The sequence below is a fragment of the Caenorhabditis briggsae genome (assembly GCF_000004555.2).
Source record: "Caenorhabditis briggsae complete genome, chrII, whole genome shotgun sequence".
Lineage (NCBI taxonomy): Eukaryota > Metazoa > Nematoda > Chromadorea > Rhabditida > Rhabditidae > Caenorhabditis > Caenorhabditis briggsae.
Genome location: NC_013486.2, coordinates 4,454,795 through 4,472,473, shown reverse-complemented (window position 1 = coordinate 4,472,473; position 17,679 = coordinate 4,454,795). Strand labels below are relative to the sequence as shown.

General features: G+C 38.1%; 4 protein-coding genes across 4 annotated transcripts; 3 read left to right on the top strand and 1 right to left on the bottom strand.

Moving 5' to 3' along the window:
* Nucleotides 1-322: 322 nt before the first annotated feature.
* Nucleotides 323-15,314, top strand: Cbr-tps-2 (the record flags this gene model as incomplete). Its single annotated transcript, XM_002646595.1, has 12 exons — nucleotides 323-645; nucleotides 1,306-1,419; nucleotides 1,849-2,006; nucleotides 2,149-2,422; nucleotides 2,467-3,976; nucleotides 4,023-4,331; nucleotides 11,361-11,486; nucleotides 11,630-11,836; nucleotides 12,185-12,430; nucleotides 12,480-12,557; nucleotides 14,459-14,584; nucleotides 15,174-15,314. Coding segments are annotated over 12 exons (3,612 nt in total), but the record flags the coding sequence as incomplete, so codon positions are not given.
* CBG11075 lies at nucleotides 5,086-5,852 on the bottom strand (the record flags this gene model as incomplete). Its single annotated transcript, XM_002646597.1, has 3 exons — nucleotides 5,086-5,385; nucleotides 5,435-5,737; nucleotides 5,787-5,852. Coding segments are annotated over 3 exons (669 nt in total), but the record flags the coding sequence as incomplete, so codon positions are not given.
* Nucleotides 8,644-9,927, top strand: Cbr-arl-3 (the record flags this gene model as incomplete). The annotated part of the gene is given in 3 exon segments (XM_002646596.1): nucleotides 8,644-8,859; nucleotides 8,862-9,070; nucleotides 9,819-9,927. Coding segments are annotated over 3 exon segments (534 nt in total), but the record flags the coding sequence as incomplete, so codon positions are not given.
* A 955-nt stretch (nucleotides 15,315-16,269) lies between the features above and the next one.
* On the top strand, nucleotides 16,270-16,650 carry CBG11072 (the record flags this gene model as incomplete). The annotated part of the gene is made up of 1 exon (XM_002646594.1): nucleotides 16,270-16,650. The coding sequence occupies one exon, from the start codon at nucleotides 16,270-16,272 to the stop codon at nucleotides 16,648-16,650; it is 381 nt and encodes a 126-aa protein (XP_002646640.1).
* Nucleotides 16,651-17,679: the final 1,029 nt, after the last annotated feature.

Here is a 17,679-nt window from a genome sequence, read left to right as displayed (position 1 = left end):
ACCCCCTCTAATTCTGATGATGACATGTTGATAAGCCCTGGGGGTAATAGAATAATAGGAGAGAAGGGGTAGTAGATTTTATGACTGTTTATTTGTATGTGCGTTTGACATTGACGTTAACACTAACAATGAGTGTGTATGTGAGAAACAAGACGAAAAAATGTGTTTTTGTGTACCGCATTTGACTTTCACATGCATTTTTTCTTTTAGATTTATTTTTTTGAAACTTTGGCAAATGCGCTCCAATGAACAATTTCCAGACTAAACCAAAAAAATGGAGGGATCGGAGCCAAAAGAGAGCTCATCGGAGCAACAACAAGCTCCACCAGAGAAAAAAGTTCGTGAGCCGTTCTCGCGAGCCATGAAAGATGAGCCAATCTCGAATGAGCAACGACTAAAGGAGCTGTGGCATTTGTTGGATCTACTGGAGATTGAATACAAGAAAACGACAGATCTCCACACACTCATCTCATCTGTATCAGAATCGTTGACAATGGTTTGGAAGAAGCGAGATCCAAAGTCAGAATTGGCGCTTAAAGGGCTGCTTCTGATTCTCGAGTACTGTTTGAGTCATGTGTTTGATGGACACGCTGTGTTTGAAGTTTTTGTGACGTCGTTGGGATTCAATACGGTCATTTTTTGGAAGTAAGTCTTTGATTTGGTCTGGGTTTTTTGAGAAGCAATCATGAAGACGCAGACAATTAGTGTTTTGGTGCATACCTCAGTTCAAACTTGGAATTTTCGTTCGGCTCAACAATGAAATGTAGAACTCAACTAGATCTACAAAATGATAATAAACTCGACTATATTCAAAAACTGAGTTTTCCAGCCAGAGGCCGTAAAAATGAATTAGTTGGTATCGACTGACAATTTGTTTGAAAGTCCTTGAAAAGGTCTTCAAAACGGTGGATATTTCATTCATTTTGACCAACTTTAACGATAGTTATGCGCTTTTAAAGCTGGCGAAGGGAGACGCAGACAACGAGAAGACTCTCGTTTCTCTGCGTCTCTCATACTCTCCAAATTTCAAACCGCTGTGTCTCGTCTCAAAGTCAACCGATTCTTATGATTTCTAGCGAATTTTGATGCTGGGAACCTGGGAAATTAGAAAAAAAACTTCAATTACAAAAAAGAGTCATTCAAAACGGTTGGTAAAACACCAGTCATCTAGTCAGATCAAGTATAATTTTGTAGGTCTCATCAAGCTCTACCTTTTAATTTCTGATTCAAACAGATATTCCAATTTTGAACCGAGTTATGCACCTTTAAATAATCAAAATCCTCAAAACTCTCAATATTCTCCAGACACTGCGCCGGCTACATCTTCGACTCAGACTTGGGTAGAGGTACCAAATTCCGTGATGCTCTTCTCTTCTCGCTGACACTTTACGATGTGAATACGGGCAAAAATCGATTGAGGTAAGTGAGCGATTTCCTAGGGACCTACAGTAGCTCTCAACTTTGAACCAATTTATCTTGTTTCCTATAAGAGGTATCAAAAAATGGTCAACTATTGAAACATTTGTGATGTCATGATAAACATTTTTTCAGTTGACCATTTTCTGTTATCTCTTACAGAAAATGAGATATATGAGCTCAAAGTTAACGGTTTTTTGAAGGCCAGAAGATTTCACTGGTGGACTTCACTTTGACTCGAATTATCTTGACTCCTAGAACTGATACAAAAAAATTAACAACTGTGAAATTATTAGTCCTGATTTATTACATATTTTGTTAGTTGACACCTATTTGATACCTCTCACAGGAACCAAGATAATTAGAACTTTTTGGTGATCCCAAGAAAATCGGTCCTGAGATTTCTTAAATTCTAATAATTGAATATTTCAGAGAACTCTACGCAGCCGTACCCGGTATCCGAAAGTCTCTACTTGGTGTAAACGCCAAGCAGTTTGGAGAACGATATCATCATCTGCAGAAACGGTTGGCCAAGTATGGGTCGCACACTTCGCTGTGTAGTTTGACGAGTGAAAGTGATACGGAGGAAGGTAAGGATTTTAAATTGGGTCCTAAAAGTCTAATAGAGTGCTCAAGGTCATGACCCCATGACCCCATGGCTCCCCATGGCTCCCCATAACCTCATCAACCTCATCTCAGCTAATACAGTAAGCTACATATCTCATGTTCCAGCACTCCACATCAAATCCGGCGAACATTCTGAAAATGAAGAAGAGGATCCGAAGAAACCACGAAGCGGTCTTGCAGACCCCCACTTTCAACAACGCGTTATCAACGTCTCCAATGCTCCACCAGTCTCCTTGAAGCGAGAAAAAACTGGCGACTGGGAGATCAAACAAGGATCTGGTGGTCTTGTGGCGTGTGTAGATCCAGTGATGTCTAAAGATCATGAGAACTTGTGGCTGGCCAATTTGGGAATGAATATCAATGATAAGAAGAATAAGAGGTGAGGATCTGTGTTCTCTAGAACTCAAAAGTCGCAATTTTCAGACCCGGCTCCATCGCCTCCATCCCGGAATCCCTATCCTTCCCATCCACCAACACCCTCGGTCTTCCACTTATCAAACAAACCATCGCTGAAGTCTTCTTCCACGTACTCGCTGACGATGATATGGATGCTCCGAAGAACGAGAAACAAAAGAAGGCTCGAGAAGAAATGTCTCTTCTGGGTGTCCTAAACAATTATAATCGCGGAAATTACAAGCTGAATCCAGTTGTGGTCCAAGAAGAAGACTACAATGTCTACTATGGTGGCATTAGTAATGGACTTCTGTGGCCAGCACTTCACAATCTTCCAGAATACATTGTCAGTGAGTACAACGATGAGAAGGTGCTCCGTGCTCACTGGTGTGCGTATGTCAGAGTCAATTATCAATTTGCAATTGACGCAGTTAGAAATAGTAGACCTCAAGACTTCATCTGGATTCATGACTACCATTTGATGCTTGTTGGAATGATCATGCAAAGTTTGGATCAACATTTGGAAGTTGGATTCTTCCTTCATATTCCATTCCAACCACCAGGAGAGTTCTTCTCCAAATATTCTACTGTTGGTTTTGCAGTTCTTCGTGGTCTTTTGAGATTCACCAAAGTTGGATTCCAAACTCATCGTGATCGTACCAAGTACATCGAGTTGGTGCAGCACTATTTCGGAACTGCAAAGATTGTGTACGATAACAAAATGGACATTTATTCGGTGACCAACGAGGGATGGACCTGTTCTTTGGGTGTCTTCCCCGTAAGCATTAAGAACGATGACTTTTTGAAATTTGTGGATCTTCCCGAAACTATCAAACTCAAATCTGACATTCGTAAACGTGTGATGGGAGAGCACCCAGCGCCAGACGGTCGCTTCTTTTTCTCAGTGGAACGATTCGATTACACGAAAGGAATCATGGAAAAGCTTCAGGCTTATCAAAGATATTACGAGAAACATCCGGATAGAATCGGCAAGGATGTTCTCTACCAAATCGCGGTGACTAATCGAAGAAGTGTGGACACTTATAGAGTCTATCAAGACGAGTGTATCGATCTAGCGGAGAAGATCAATGAGACCTTCAAGTCAAAGGAGAACCCCAACTGGAAACCATTGATCTTCCAAACCGATGGAATGCAACGGAGCGAACTTGTAGCAGCCTATCTAGCTATGGATATTGGAGTTGTGACCCCGAAGAAAGACGGCATGAATTTGGTTGCTAAGGAGATGTTGGTTTGCAATCCAAGAGCAGGACTTGTGCTCTCCACTGGCGCAGGATCTGAGATTCAATTCACTACTGCAGGATTGTACACGGATAAGGAGAAGAATTATCATAGGATTTCAAATGTGTTCGATGCGGATTCCTATTGCGATGCCTTCTACGCAGCGGCACTGGAGCCGGAGGATAAACGAGCGGAGCATGGAAAGAGACTGCACGAGTTTATAATGGCCAATGATATTGAGAGATGGAGTAGTGCGTTTTTGGATCCAAGTTGGACCCATGAAGTCATTCGACCAACTCAGGTAAGATAGGCTAAGCCGATAGAGTTCATGATTGTCTTTTTTTCAGATCGACACCCTCGATGATTTCTTCTCACTTATGATGAAAACTCGTAACGTGCGTCGGCAGATTGTCGGTCGTGTCCTCAAGGGGATCCCAATCCGTTCCCATTTTGCAATCTCTTTGAGGAATGCCAAAGAATCATTGGAGCAGATTTGCAAGCCTGGAACTCATACCGCCGAATTCAAATCTGGACCCGATTCCACCGAAGTTGCTCATTTCGAGATTGATAATGAGTTGCAGGAGTTTGAGCGCGATTTGTCGTTTATCGATTATGTGCAAAGTGATGATGCGGATAATGTGGAGCAGTTTGTGGATGTGAGTTTTTTGAAAAGGGAAATTTGGTTTTTTTAACTTAAAAGTACGGTAAACAACTTAGTTTTGAAAGTGTTTGATCCTTTGAATCCTTTAGTAGGGGATTCAATTGTCATAAAACCTACAGCGCAAAAAGTAATCAACTTTAAGCCAATTTATCTCGTTTCCAGTGAGAGATATAATAAGTTGTTAACTGATAAAATGCTTACCACAATATTATCAACATTTTATCAGTGAACACATCTTTGATATCTTGCATAGCAGTTGAGATAATTGAGCTCAAACTGGACAGTGGCTCTTTTGTTACAGGCTACACGGTAACTTGTATAAAAGAGGTTTCTCAACTTTGAGCCAGCTTATCTAGATTCCTAAAAAAGATTTCAAAAAGTGGTCAACTGACAAAATATTTACCTAAATATCAAAAATATTGGGTCAGTTGACCACTTTTTGAAATCTTGCGCAGGAGTTGAGATAAATTGGGTCAAAGTTAATGGCCACTTTTATCCCAGATATTACAGTTTGATTGTTTAAAGACCCATAACTCAAAAACTACGGTATCTAGAAAAAAGTTGACTACCACAAAAATGAAGAGCGGTTTTTGTTTTGTCTTGTTTGAAATATTCAAATTTTGGTGGCTAATTTTAAGCGCATTTTTCAAGCCAACAAAGTTTTTAATGTTTTTTTTTAAACTTTTTATTTAAAATTATGTTTTTTATTAATGTTTTCTAATTATTATCATTAAAGCAGTTGAATCTTATCAATTCCTCTTCAAAAGTGTCTCCACCAATGTCTCATTTCCAATCACCACATCATCAGCGATTATCACCACTGTCTCATTAATATTCTCTTTTCTCATTCCATGCCCTTTTCTCATATGATGCTTATGATGACGTGACGGCTTCTGAGTGACTTCTGAATCCTCAAAGTGGATTTCTGGCAAATTGAATGGTTTGCACTTCTTGCGATATTGACGGCAAGCGAAGTGTTTTTTGTATTTAGCTGCGCAGATCTTTTGGAAGTTTAGACATTGTTCCAGAGGGCTTACTGTAGATTGGGTCTGGAAATCGTTATTAGGACATTTTTATGTGAAGTTTAAGAGCTATTACTATATTTGTCGAGTTATTGACTTCCAGCTCAGGTAGATCAAACTTCTTACAGTACTTTCTAAAGGTTTTGCAACTGTAATGTCTCTTGTACTTCTGGCCACACTTCTTTTGATGTCTAAGACATTCGGCAGCGGTTTTTGGAATGTGAGAGTGCTTCTTTTTCCCTCTATGCGAAAATTGTGGAAGTGGCTCGCAATTTTTCTCATAAAAATAGCAATGTCCATTGTATCCCTTCTTGGCCAGACAATTCTCCTTCAAAGTGTCACACTCGAATGAAATTTCTGGCAGTTCGTTGGTAGAGTTCTAGAAAAATCTAATGTTTCAAAATATTTTATGTTAAGTTCACACTTACAGCGATCCCCAAAATATTGACAATAGTCTCATTGGTTTTCAAATGTCCACACCAGGAGGGACACAATTTCTCATGGTCTTGGGTAGAGTTCGAGGATCCAGAATCTTCTAGAAGCGATTGAACTTGGTTGGTTTGGCACAAGCGTCACACTGACAGAGATTGATGTAGCATGCAGCGTCAGAGAAGTAGAAACAATAGTTGGCGTCGCTGAAAATTTTGTTTTCTTTCTGACTGAGCTAACACTGACCCAAAATATCTCGCTTTCTAAAAAAGATATCAAAAAGTGGTCAACTGATAAAATGTTTATCACAATGTCAGAAACATTTTGTTAGTTTACCACGTTTTGATATTTTTGGTAGGAGCTGAGATAAATTGAGTGTGGTGACCTCAGTACACTAGGAGAGCTACACAGAAAAGCTCATAAATTTGTTTAAAATTAACATATTTGACTGGTTCAAAGCTCAAAATAGAGAGCTTGGATAACTGAGAAGTACAGTTACTTATTTACATAAGAACTGCTTACAAGAAGGGCCCACAGAAGCTGATAGGTCAATGTCGGATATTTAGTGGCTTATGGACGGATGTAGCTAATTTGAATACTAGCAGGTCGTGCATTATTTTGTAGCGCTTTTAAAGATCTAAATTTAACTTTTTGAATCACCCGAAAATGCTCAGTTTGAAAAAAGTTACGCTCGGCGAGCAAACAAGCTACACAGTGAACCTCTTAACTTTGATAAAATTTAATATTTTCGGTTGATCGAAGCTGCAAAAGAAGAATTATTCAAGACCTACAAACCGATGTACGATTTGAATATTTTGAAATTCCAGAGTTTGTACAGGGCCCGCAAACTTGGACTGGGACGGATAATTCTAGTGAAAAATAGCCAATTTCGAATGCTTGAAAAAAAAGGAGAGGAGGATGCGGTATTTAAAAATCCCGCATCCTCCTCTCCTTTTTTTTCTTACACCCGGAGAGGCTTCCATATTTTAAGGCGCATAACTCAAAAACCAAAAAAGCTACTAAAAAGTTGTCAACTACAAAGTTATAGCTTAGTTTCTGTTTAGTATACTCTGAAATTTTCAGACATGTCCAAAAATTTTGGACTATTTTGGTAGGATCTTAAACTCGGGCTATTTTCAATTACTTTGAAACTTACAGTATCTCACAAATATCGGCCGACGAGTTTGAAAAACCAAATTCAGCCACGAGAACCAATAAAATTGCCAAACCGCACCGCATCGTTTTCTGACTACTCTGACCGATCGGTATCACTTCTGTTTGTGTCCTTGAAAAAAATCAAATGAAGAAAGATGAAAAAAGGGAGTAAAAGGGATAGAAATGAATTTCGGTTGGGGGTGGGTAATCGAATTGGCCAGGTTTTTGACCTACTTTTTTTTGGATACAGAAGAATTTCTGGGAGAGGAGGAGTACTAACAAGAACTACGAAGGTGTCATCTTCCAGAAGGCGTTAAGTGTACTTGACCATTAGAGAAGAAAAAGTGGTGTGAAACCACTTTGAGGGTTTTTTGAGAATTTATTTTCAAGTGATGGTTAGTGGTCAAGAAATTATGTGATCACAAGATTCCTTCTTTTTGGAAGTTAAACAATTTTGAAGCACTGAAAAGCGGGCTAACATTTTGGGGATTCTCTAGACACCCGGAGGTTCGGATTTCCGATTTTATGATTGATTGGTCAAGGTGAAATTCCTAGAATCCTCAGAGGACTGCACTTTTATATATCGGAGAGACAGAGAGACAGAAAAAAGTTTTATGGGAAATTCTAACCTAGATATTCTAGGTCAGATGAACTTTTGAAAGTTTTATGAGAATTTGAAGATATTGGAAATAAAGAAGAGAGCGAGAAAAACTATATAGATATTCTCTAGGGACGAAACTTGAGAAGAAAAAAGTTTGTTGACAAGATTCAGAGTGACAAGTGGAGGGAAAAAAGGCGCGAAATTTTAAAAAATGGGTTTTCGAGAATCTTGAATCTCAAAAAATGATCGAAAATTGAAATCTTCACTTTTAGGTTCCTGGATTCGGAAATTCTGAAAATTTGAGATTGTGAGATTCTTAGGTTCTTAGATTCAGAAATGCAGAAATTCATATTTTTAGAATTTCAGAATTTTCGAATTTTACAAGTTTGAAATTCTGAAGTTCTGATGTTTTGGGATCCCGTATTTTGAGATTCTGAGATTCTGAGATTCTGAAATTCTGAATTTCTGAAATTCTGAAATTTTGGGAGCACGACTTTCGATATTATGAGATTCAGAAATTCTGAAATCTTAGAATTCGTTTAAAAATCTAAAAAAAACATTGGAATTCAAAATTTTCTCCAATCTTTTAGCAGATTGTTTGTAGTTTGGTAAACTCCTGCTTACCAAAATTATATATTCCAAGCCCTTTGCTCATTTATAATAAGCAATATTTGAGCAATAATTTTTGCTGTTCATCCCCTGAATCCATATTTCCGTTCACATTCTCCACATGCACACTTGTTCTCTTATCCGGCTTCTTCTGACTCATCTATAGATTTTCCCATTGGAGCGAACTTGCACTTTCCATCCGTGAACTTTATTTTTATTATTATAAATGCCATCTTCTCAGTCTCCTTCTCAACCTAATTACAAAGAGAGGAGGGCTCATGGCTCCGGCTCAACTGGCACGAAGGCGTGAGCATAGAAAGAGAGAAAGAGAGGGATGACGGTCGCCATGCCAACGACTCTGCGTCTCTGCGTCTCTTCTCTCTCTCTCTCTCCCCGGCTCATTCTCAGCTCTCCCCGCCAGCCCGCTACCTTTACTTCTTCTTTTTCGTTTTCTCTGTCGACATCAACTTCCACTTGTTCCTCCTCCCAAAATGGGTCTCATGGACGTTTTGAAATCGTTCAAATCGCCGTCCGGTCGAGAGATTCGAATTCTGCTCCTTGGCCTTGACAACGCTGGAAAGACCACAATCCTCAAGCAATTGTCATCTGAAGACATTCAACACGTCACACCAACCAAAGGATTCAATGTGAAGACTGTCGCAGCGATGGGAGATATTCGCTTGAATGTTTGGGACATTGGCGGACAGGAACCATCCGTCCGTACTGGTCCAATTACTATGAGAACATTGACACGTTGATCTTCGTCATTGATAGTAATGATAAGAAGCGGTTCGATGAGATGAACATCGAGTTGGGAGAGTTGTTGGACGAGGAGAAGCTTCGTAAAGTGCCAGTGCTCATTTTCGCTAACAAGCAGGACTTGGCAACTTCGGCAACGTCCGAGGAGATTACCAGGAAGTGAGTATAACTATGTTGTGTAGCTAGATGATTCTTGGATTTCGCAATCTCAAAATTTTATGAAATGTTCTGAGAATTGAGGTTAGAGGTCTAGACTAATAACTAATCCAAGTGTGACTGGGTTCCGCAACATTTCGGAAAATCGAGCCTCTAGCTTTGAACTAATTTATTTTGGTTCCTGCAAACTTTATCAAAAAAGTAGTCAACTAACAAAATGCTTATGATGTTATGATAAACTTTTTATCAGTTAATCACTTTTTGAAATCGTCTACGACAACCGAGATAATTGAGCTCAAAGTCCAAAAACTCAACTTATCTCGGTTCCTGTGATCGTTATCAGAAAGTGATCAACTGGCAAAATACTTTTTACAATATTATAAAAATTTATTATTCATCTATTTTTGATTCCGTCTACAGAAACCGATATAAATTGTTTCAAAGTTAACGGGATCCCTTTATCGAAAAACCTAGCTACTCTACCTTTGACTCAATTTATCTCGGTTCCTGTGAGAAATATAAAAAAAAAGATCAACTAACAAAATGCTCATATTATGAGAAATGTTTTATCTGTTGATGATTTTTTGATATCTTCAACAAGAACCAAAATAAATAGGCTTAAAGTTTAGAGACATAGGTTTTCGATATGGCGATTAGAAAAGCTTCTTTAGCTCGCATAGCAAGATTACTGTTGAATCCCACAGGTTTTCCAATCTTTGAATTCTCCCAACAGTAACCCAACATATCACAGACTGGACCTCGACTTGCTCCGTGACCGTACTTGGCACATTCAAGCGTGCTCCGCCAAACTCAACGAGGGTATCAGCGATGGAATCGCATGGGTCGCCAACACTCTTAAAACACCAACATCTTCCTCTGGAAAAAAGTAGAAGAACTACAGTACTTAACCGCGTTTCTTCCAGAAGACCTACAGTAATACATAAGAATTTCGTTTTTGAGATTTTGATTCGTTACTGTAACTGTCCCACATGTTTCGCTTGCCTTTCTTCCAGAAAATAATCCCCAAAGCTACAGTATTCTTTACTGTTCCTTTTACTTGTCTGAAACTAAAGTAATCTCTGATCCTAATTTCTCTCTCTCTCTCTCTCTCTCTCTCTCTCTCTCTCTCTCTCTTTTAATTTTTATTAATATTTCTGTGTTCTTATGACTTTATCAAAAAAAGTGAACTTATTAATCGCAATAAAATTTTTCAAATGCCATGGGACACAAAAAAGAATATGACAAAAAACTGGAAATGTGAAAGTGCGCTCTAGTGCACTTTAAAAAGCTTTAAACTTTAAAAAATGGTGGAAAATCGAAAATTGCAAGAATCCAAGATTATCCTTGAGTTCCCTATAAAAAGTTATCTCTATCCTGAAAATTTGAGCTCCCTAGCTCAAAGTGTCGTAAGATATGGTGTTACTGTATTTTGGTGTTTGCGGACAATACACTCACGACACTTTGAGTTAGAATGCTCAAAGTTTCAGAATATGGGTAAACGGGGGGTGCGACGAGTTCGAACGTTTTCAAAATCGAACAGACCTAAAATCGAACTGATTCAATTCAGAATAGTCCTTTTTTCGCACACTTACCAGAACAGAACGCGGACAGAATCGAACTGTTACAAGTTCGAACTGGTAAGGGGTTGAACTGTCCCAAATTGGAACGCTGTTTTGTGTGTGCTTTCATGCGCGCTCTGTTGCAGGCAGCGTTCCAATTTGGGACAGTTCGACTCCTTACCAGTTCGAACTTGTAACAGTTCGATTCTGTCCGCGTTCTGTTCTGATACGTGTGCGAAAAAAGGACTATTCTGAATTGAATCAGTTCGATTTTAGGTCTGTTCGACTTTGAAAACGTTCGAATTCGTCGTACCCCCGTAAAAAGGCATGAGGAATTTAGTGGTTTTAGTTAATCGAAATTCCTATTATTAATTCAAAACATTGTGTTTGTGGACAATACACCAAACTTCACGACACTTCGAGCTAGCGACTTAAAACTTTTTCGATTCTATTCTGTCCCACATTTCAAGGCAGATTCGAATCACAAGCTGTAATAAAAAGAATAACTTAAGTTTGAAATGACAACTGAAAACTACAGTAACCAAAAAGAAACTAAAAACTACAGTAACCCAATAAAATCAAATTTTCAGACACTCATCAGTTCCCATCCAATATCCGTCGACACTTACAAGAAAGAAGTGGAAAATGTAAGCCATATATTTTTCTTGATTAATTTTTCCGGCCCGTTTTTTTATTTTTATGCTCCCAAGAGACAGAAAATTATTATTTTGCAGGCCGTCGAGTTGCTTTACTCAGCCGACCATTTCCACTATTTCTTCACCGATAGGGATGGAACATTGAAAAGTTATTCGTGTAGTTATCCATCCAGTATTCAGCCAGCATATTCTGGAGTTATTCAGGTGGGCGTAACCGGAAATTTAATCATTTTTGTTCTGATCAATTTTTTCTGGAATAATCTCTGACGTCAAACTCAAACTTTTCGACACATCTAGAATTTTAAATCTCCGCACAATCAGATTTACTGAGAAAATTAAAATTCCAGGCCCAATTTGCTCGTCGGTGTGCTCAAACCTGCGTTATCCTTACCACTGCTCCACTAATGCACATAGGAGTCCTTGACGTCTCCACAATTCCAAATGGTTACTATTATTTCGGTGCATCCGGTGGACGTGAATGGTTTATCGATTCTGGACACAATTTTAAGGACGAATCGATTATGAAAGGAGAGAAGGCTGATGTATTGGCTAGTGTGAGTTTATGGGGCTCAGACAGAACTGTAAATTGTAGGGCTCATTGAGCTCTACGAAGTGGTATACGGTTTCCCACACTTTGACCCATTATCTCGGTTTCTGTCAGAGACATCAAAAATTGGTCAACTGATAAAATAATTTTCATAATATCACTAACATTTCATCTGTTGACCATTTTGTAATATCTTCCACTGAAATTAAGATAATTGAGCTCAAAGTATGTGTCACCTAGGCCGCAGCGACTTCAATGTCGAAGGCAAAAATTCAAAGCAAGTCTGATTTGATACGATTTTTCAACTCTTTTTACAAACTTTATTCACTCAAAAAAAAGATTTCTGGTTTTCCAGGCCTACACTCGAATTTCTCATCTTCTCGAGGAACCGGAATTCCGTCAATTCTCTTGGGCTGGTTCGGGTCTTCAGAAGCATTATGGTCACTTAACAATTGCTTTCCAAGACGTCTATCGTTCAATAACCGAAGCTCAAGGCAAACGATTGTATGAAGAAGTTGAGAAAATTGTCAAAGACGTCGATCCCCAAGGTACCCGTTTACAATTGGCTAGTACGGAATTTGATATCAAGGTTTATATGAAGGTATGTCGGTGTGTCAGGATGTCCACAAATGCTTTATTTATTTTTTCAGACTGAAATTGATGGACGTGTTTTCGACAAAGGAGATGGACTCAGAATGTTGTGTGAGAAAATGCACTGTGATTTGACGGTGAGTAGTTTTATCTTTTTTTTCTCGGTTGCTATGAAAGACATCAAACAGTGATTAACTGATAAACTATTTTATGCAGATACCAGCAAACTGGTGCGCCTTCGGCGCGATTCAATCTATTTTTTCAAATGTTCGTCGCTTCGTTTCTCACTTTTTCTAAATAAAAGGGTCACGTAAATATATATGTATTTTTCAATTTTTTCAAAAGTCCACAGACGGACACGAGGACGGACAGACGCCTCTAGCGTTTTATTAATAAGGAAGATTATGATAAACATTTCATCAGTTGACAAACTTTTGGTATCTCTTACAGGAACCGAGATAAATCGGGTCAAAGTTGGTTAATCCTTCAACGCTAATTTTGAATTATAAGAAAGCTTGAATTTCTGGTCTTTCTTAAAACTCTACTCTAAAACTCTAGACGCGTCTGTCTGTCCCGTTGTCAATCTGTGGACTTTTAAAAATATTGAAAAATAAATATAGATTAATTGAAACCTTCAAGAAAAAGTGAGGAGCGGCGCGATAGACCAGTAAAAACTAAGTCAAAATCGCACCAAACATACAGTGCCGGGAATTAAGTTTTACAAAACATATTTTCATTTGATTTTCGGCCATTTTGATCATTTTCAGAAGTCTGAAGTTTGTCTGTCAGGCTTTCAATCACTTTAAACAATTTGGAGGATGTTAAACAGACCTATATTGAAAACATTGGATTCACAAAATTTTTGAAAAATGCCTTTTAGCTAACATTCTCCAAAATGTTCAACGAGCTCCAGACACCTGAAAATGGTCTAAAACTATTAAAACCACGGTTTTTAGGAAAAATGGAATTTATTAAATATAACAAGATTCGAAATGTGTTCTGATTAGCCAGACTTTCGTCTGTTGATCCCTATCGCCACGTAGATGCTCAGTACATAAAAGGGAAACAAGGTTTATTTTCCAACGGGGTCACCTTCTAAAACACATAGGAGGTGGGGGGAGGGGTCCCCCACCCCCTAACAAAAAACAGCAAGAGCACAGGTGATTCGCGAACAATTCGTTACGGACGCTCAGCGTTCGCGCGCGGTTGAAATAGGAACCGTATACGTACCGCACGCGACCCGTTTTCAGAAAACCACAGCACATTATTTCGTATTTCTCCATATTCTATCCGTTTGCGAACTCCGTATCCGATCCGATTGCGAATGATGGACAAACGGATCCGTTCGCGAATCAGACAAAAGTTTAAGTTTTCAACCGCGCGCGAACGCTGAGCGTCCGTAACGGATCCGTTCGAATTTTACCTGTGAAGTCATCCGAAAAACCCCTCTTTTCGGAGACCATTGTCGGTTAATTTACGAAAGCCCCCTCACCCTGATAAGAAGCCACATTGCATACCGCATTTCATTGTTGTCTCAATTTTTTTAATCTTTGATAAAATCTCTTGCTACTGGGGGACGTTCAGTGATAAAACACCTAGCCATGAACCCCGAAACATGGCGACCCTTAGGGCCTTTTAGTACTTTTTCACATCGGACCAATCGACAGAAAAAAGCAAAAGAGACAACAACAAGCAGCGTAATGCAAAGAGCTTCTTACCAGAGAAAAAGGAGCTTGTGAAAATTATCCAACAATAAAGTTCAAAGATTGGGATATCACAGAGAACTGATTTTTTTTCAATACGTGGCCAGAAGGATGGGGCGCGAAGTAATATTGATCAAATTGTTGATAAATTCCGTAACGCGAATGAAAAATATATTAAAAATAATGAAAGTTAAATATAATTTGACGTGACCTTTTGAAAGTGAGAGAGTGAAATAAATTGCGCCGAAGGCCCACCAGCCAGCTGATTGAAGCGCCGGATGCGCGGCGAACAAGCTGATACCTAAAAAACTTAAAATACAATTTGAGTTTTTCAGGAAGGGAACGTGCTTGTCTGTGGAGACTCATCAACGGATATCCCGATGCTCAAAGAATGTCTGGTTCGGAACCCAAAAGGGGTTTATACTATTTGGGTTACTGTAAACGATCAGTTGAAAGAGCAGGTGAGATTTTTTTGTCAAAAAATTGTCAAAAAGTAGACTAAAAACTGCTCGAATCGGTCACAAAATTATCAATCTGATTTGTCTATAATCACAGTACTGGACATCATGTTTTGGCCTTCTTCAATGGAAAATAGTATATTTTAAGGTCCTAAAAAGTACTCCAAAACTTTTAAAATTTGTCTGAAATTTGAAGAGTATACTAAACAAAAACAGAGATTTAATTTTGCAGTTGACAACTTTTTTGTATCTTTTTTGGTTCTTGAGATGTGCGCATTTAAAACTACCATAGCCTTCTCTCCTCTTACACTGCCTTATCCGCCTTATCTTTAAAGAAAATGAAAAGAGCTACAACAAAAAAGTTGGAAATTACAAAAATGAAGCTCTATTTCTGTTTGATATACTCTGCAATTTTCAGACAAAGGCTGAAATTTCTGAACTGATTTTTGATGACTTCGAAGTTGACTGTTTTTACTGAAAAATTCGAAATAGGGTATTTTTTGTTTGGTACTGTAAAAGATCTGAGGCTCAAATTCTGAACATCTTTAATTTCTTCGAATCTTTCTTCAAAGCTCCATAATTTATTTTCCAGGTCCGAGCTCTCTGTGCCTCCTATTCAAATACCAATGTGGCATTCGTCTCATGTCCAGAAGTACTTCTCGGTGCAATGGCTCAGGCCACAATTCGTGAAATCACAATCACTAGAACCCGTAAATTATCCCGGAATGTCTAAGTTTTGATTTTTTTGTTTTTCCCAGTTTTTCAATCCTCCATTCTATGAATTATCTGTTGTTTTGATTTTTATATTTTTACACTTCATCGATTTTCTTTCCTTTTTTCACAAAAAAAACACCATAAAACTCCAAAAAAACTACTGTTTTTGTCTGTATAGGTAGACCTCTTCTCTCTTTCTTTGTTTTTAATTTTTCAGTTGTATGGGTTCCGTTTTTTTAAACAATGCATTTTAGTTTCTTTTTTAATTCTGTGACAAATTTCTTGAAGATTTCTTTTTCTTTCAATAAAGGCTTTTTTTCAGGAGTTTTTAAAATTTTTAAGATTTTACGATACAGAACTTCTGAATCTATTTTCTGAAATTCCAAAGACCATCCAAATATCAGAAGACGATTCTCAATGGGGAATTTGGAAACATCTGAAATTCTCAGAAGTTTTAAATCTCTACAAAATTATTAAAAACTATTTAACTTCGGAAGTTTGAAAAAAAAATAATTTCAAAAATTCGAAAAGTGTGAGGTTTCTGTTTCTGAGGTTTCGAACTTCAGAGGCTGAAGTATTAGGATTCTGAAAATTTATACATTTTAGGACCTTATAATTTTTAACCCTATGATCATTGAATCATTTTAGGACCCTATGATTTTAGAGTTTTCAGAAGCTCAGCATCATGAATTTCTAAAAAGAGAATAAGGTTCCGTTTCAAATGTTTTTTTGAAACTTTTGACGAGAAGTTGACTATTCGTTTAAATTTCTCACGCAACAATCAAAAATTTTCAAGCCTCAAAATAACCAAAAGCGTCAAAATGTCAAAAGAGTAGTTTTTAAAATAATTATAAAACTCAAAAGGTCAAAAGAGTCATTTGACAAAAAAAAACAATTCAGGGTCGAAGATGATTTTTATGCGAATAGGTGAAAGTGTGAAACAACGAAATGTGGTATAGTAGTGAGAAGCAGAGATGTCCTGCTTCCGGATTCCGGATTCCGGATTCCGGATTCCGTATTCCGGATACTGGATTCTGGGTTCCGGATTCCGGATTCCGTATTCCGGATACTGGATTCTGGGTTCCGGATTCCGGATTCCGGATTCCGGATTCCGGTTACTGGATTCTGGGTTCCGGATTCAAGATTCCGGATTCCGGATTCCGGATTCCGGATTCCGGATTCCCGATTTAGGATTCTGGGTTCCGTATTCCGTATTCCGTATTCCGTATTCCGGATTCCGTATTCCGTATTCCGTATTCCGGATTCCGGATTTCGGATTCCGGATTCCAGATTCTGGATTCTGGATTCAGGATTCAGGATTCTGGACTTTCCGGAGAATAATAATAGCGTTGTAATCAGCCTGTTTGAGGGTACTACTGATTATTTTTCGTAACTTTCGAAGTTATCCGACACTTCCGACTCTTCTTGAAGCATTTAACACTTTTGACGAAATATGATTTCCACTATTTTTCATTTGCCACGTTCGACTATTTTGACGATTCACTTTTTTTTCGATTTTGAAACGTTTGACTATTTTGATGATTATTTTCCGTGAGAAAAAAATTATTTTTGAGCAATTTGATTAATCAAAAGTGTCAAATTTCACGTGATTTCATAAATGAAAAATTTGAAACGGAACCTTAGAAGGGAACACCTGTCGAATTTCCGTCTTCTCCGATTTCTTTTCCTTCCAAGACCCATATTTTTCTGCTTCATTGAACACGAATAAATGTACAAATTTGGACATAAACACGCAATTTTAATTGATGCAAACATTCAAAATAGTGGATTTCAATAGGGAGAGAGAGAGAGAGAGAGAGAGAGAGAGAGAAGCACAGAGACAAAAAGGTAAACTCAATAAACAAATTTATTGCAAAACGCATAATATAAACAAGTGGAGACAGTTATGGGGCGGAACGAGAGAGATCAAAAGGAGTTCGTCAAACAATTTTTAATCGCTTTATTGTATATTATTATAATCTTTTTGTGTTTGGTTCTCGTACGTTCGGAGTCCGAAACTTGTAGGAAAAAGATTTTCAAACTTTTGAATTTCTGGATTTCTTAATTTCAGTATTTCTGAGTTTCTGAATTTCTGAATTTCTGTATTTCTGAATTTCTGAATTTACGAATTTCTGAGTTTCTCAATTTCTGAATTTATTGCTTTCTGAGACTCGTCTGTCGTTTTGTCTATCCGGATTTTCCTTTTTTCATCTTCAACCTGCCCAAATCTTTTTTCCAATAAAAAATGTAATAACGGAAGGTTATGACAGAGGGCCATCTGTTTTCTCCCCTTCTCTCCTTCATTTTCCAATGAGAAAACGAGAGTAAAACAGCGAGCCAAGGGGGCCGTAAATTGAGTTTGAAATGATGATCGCCCATGTGTT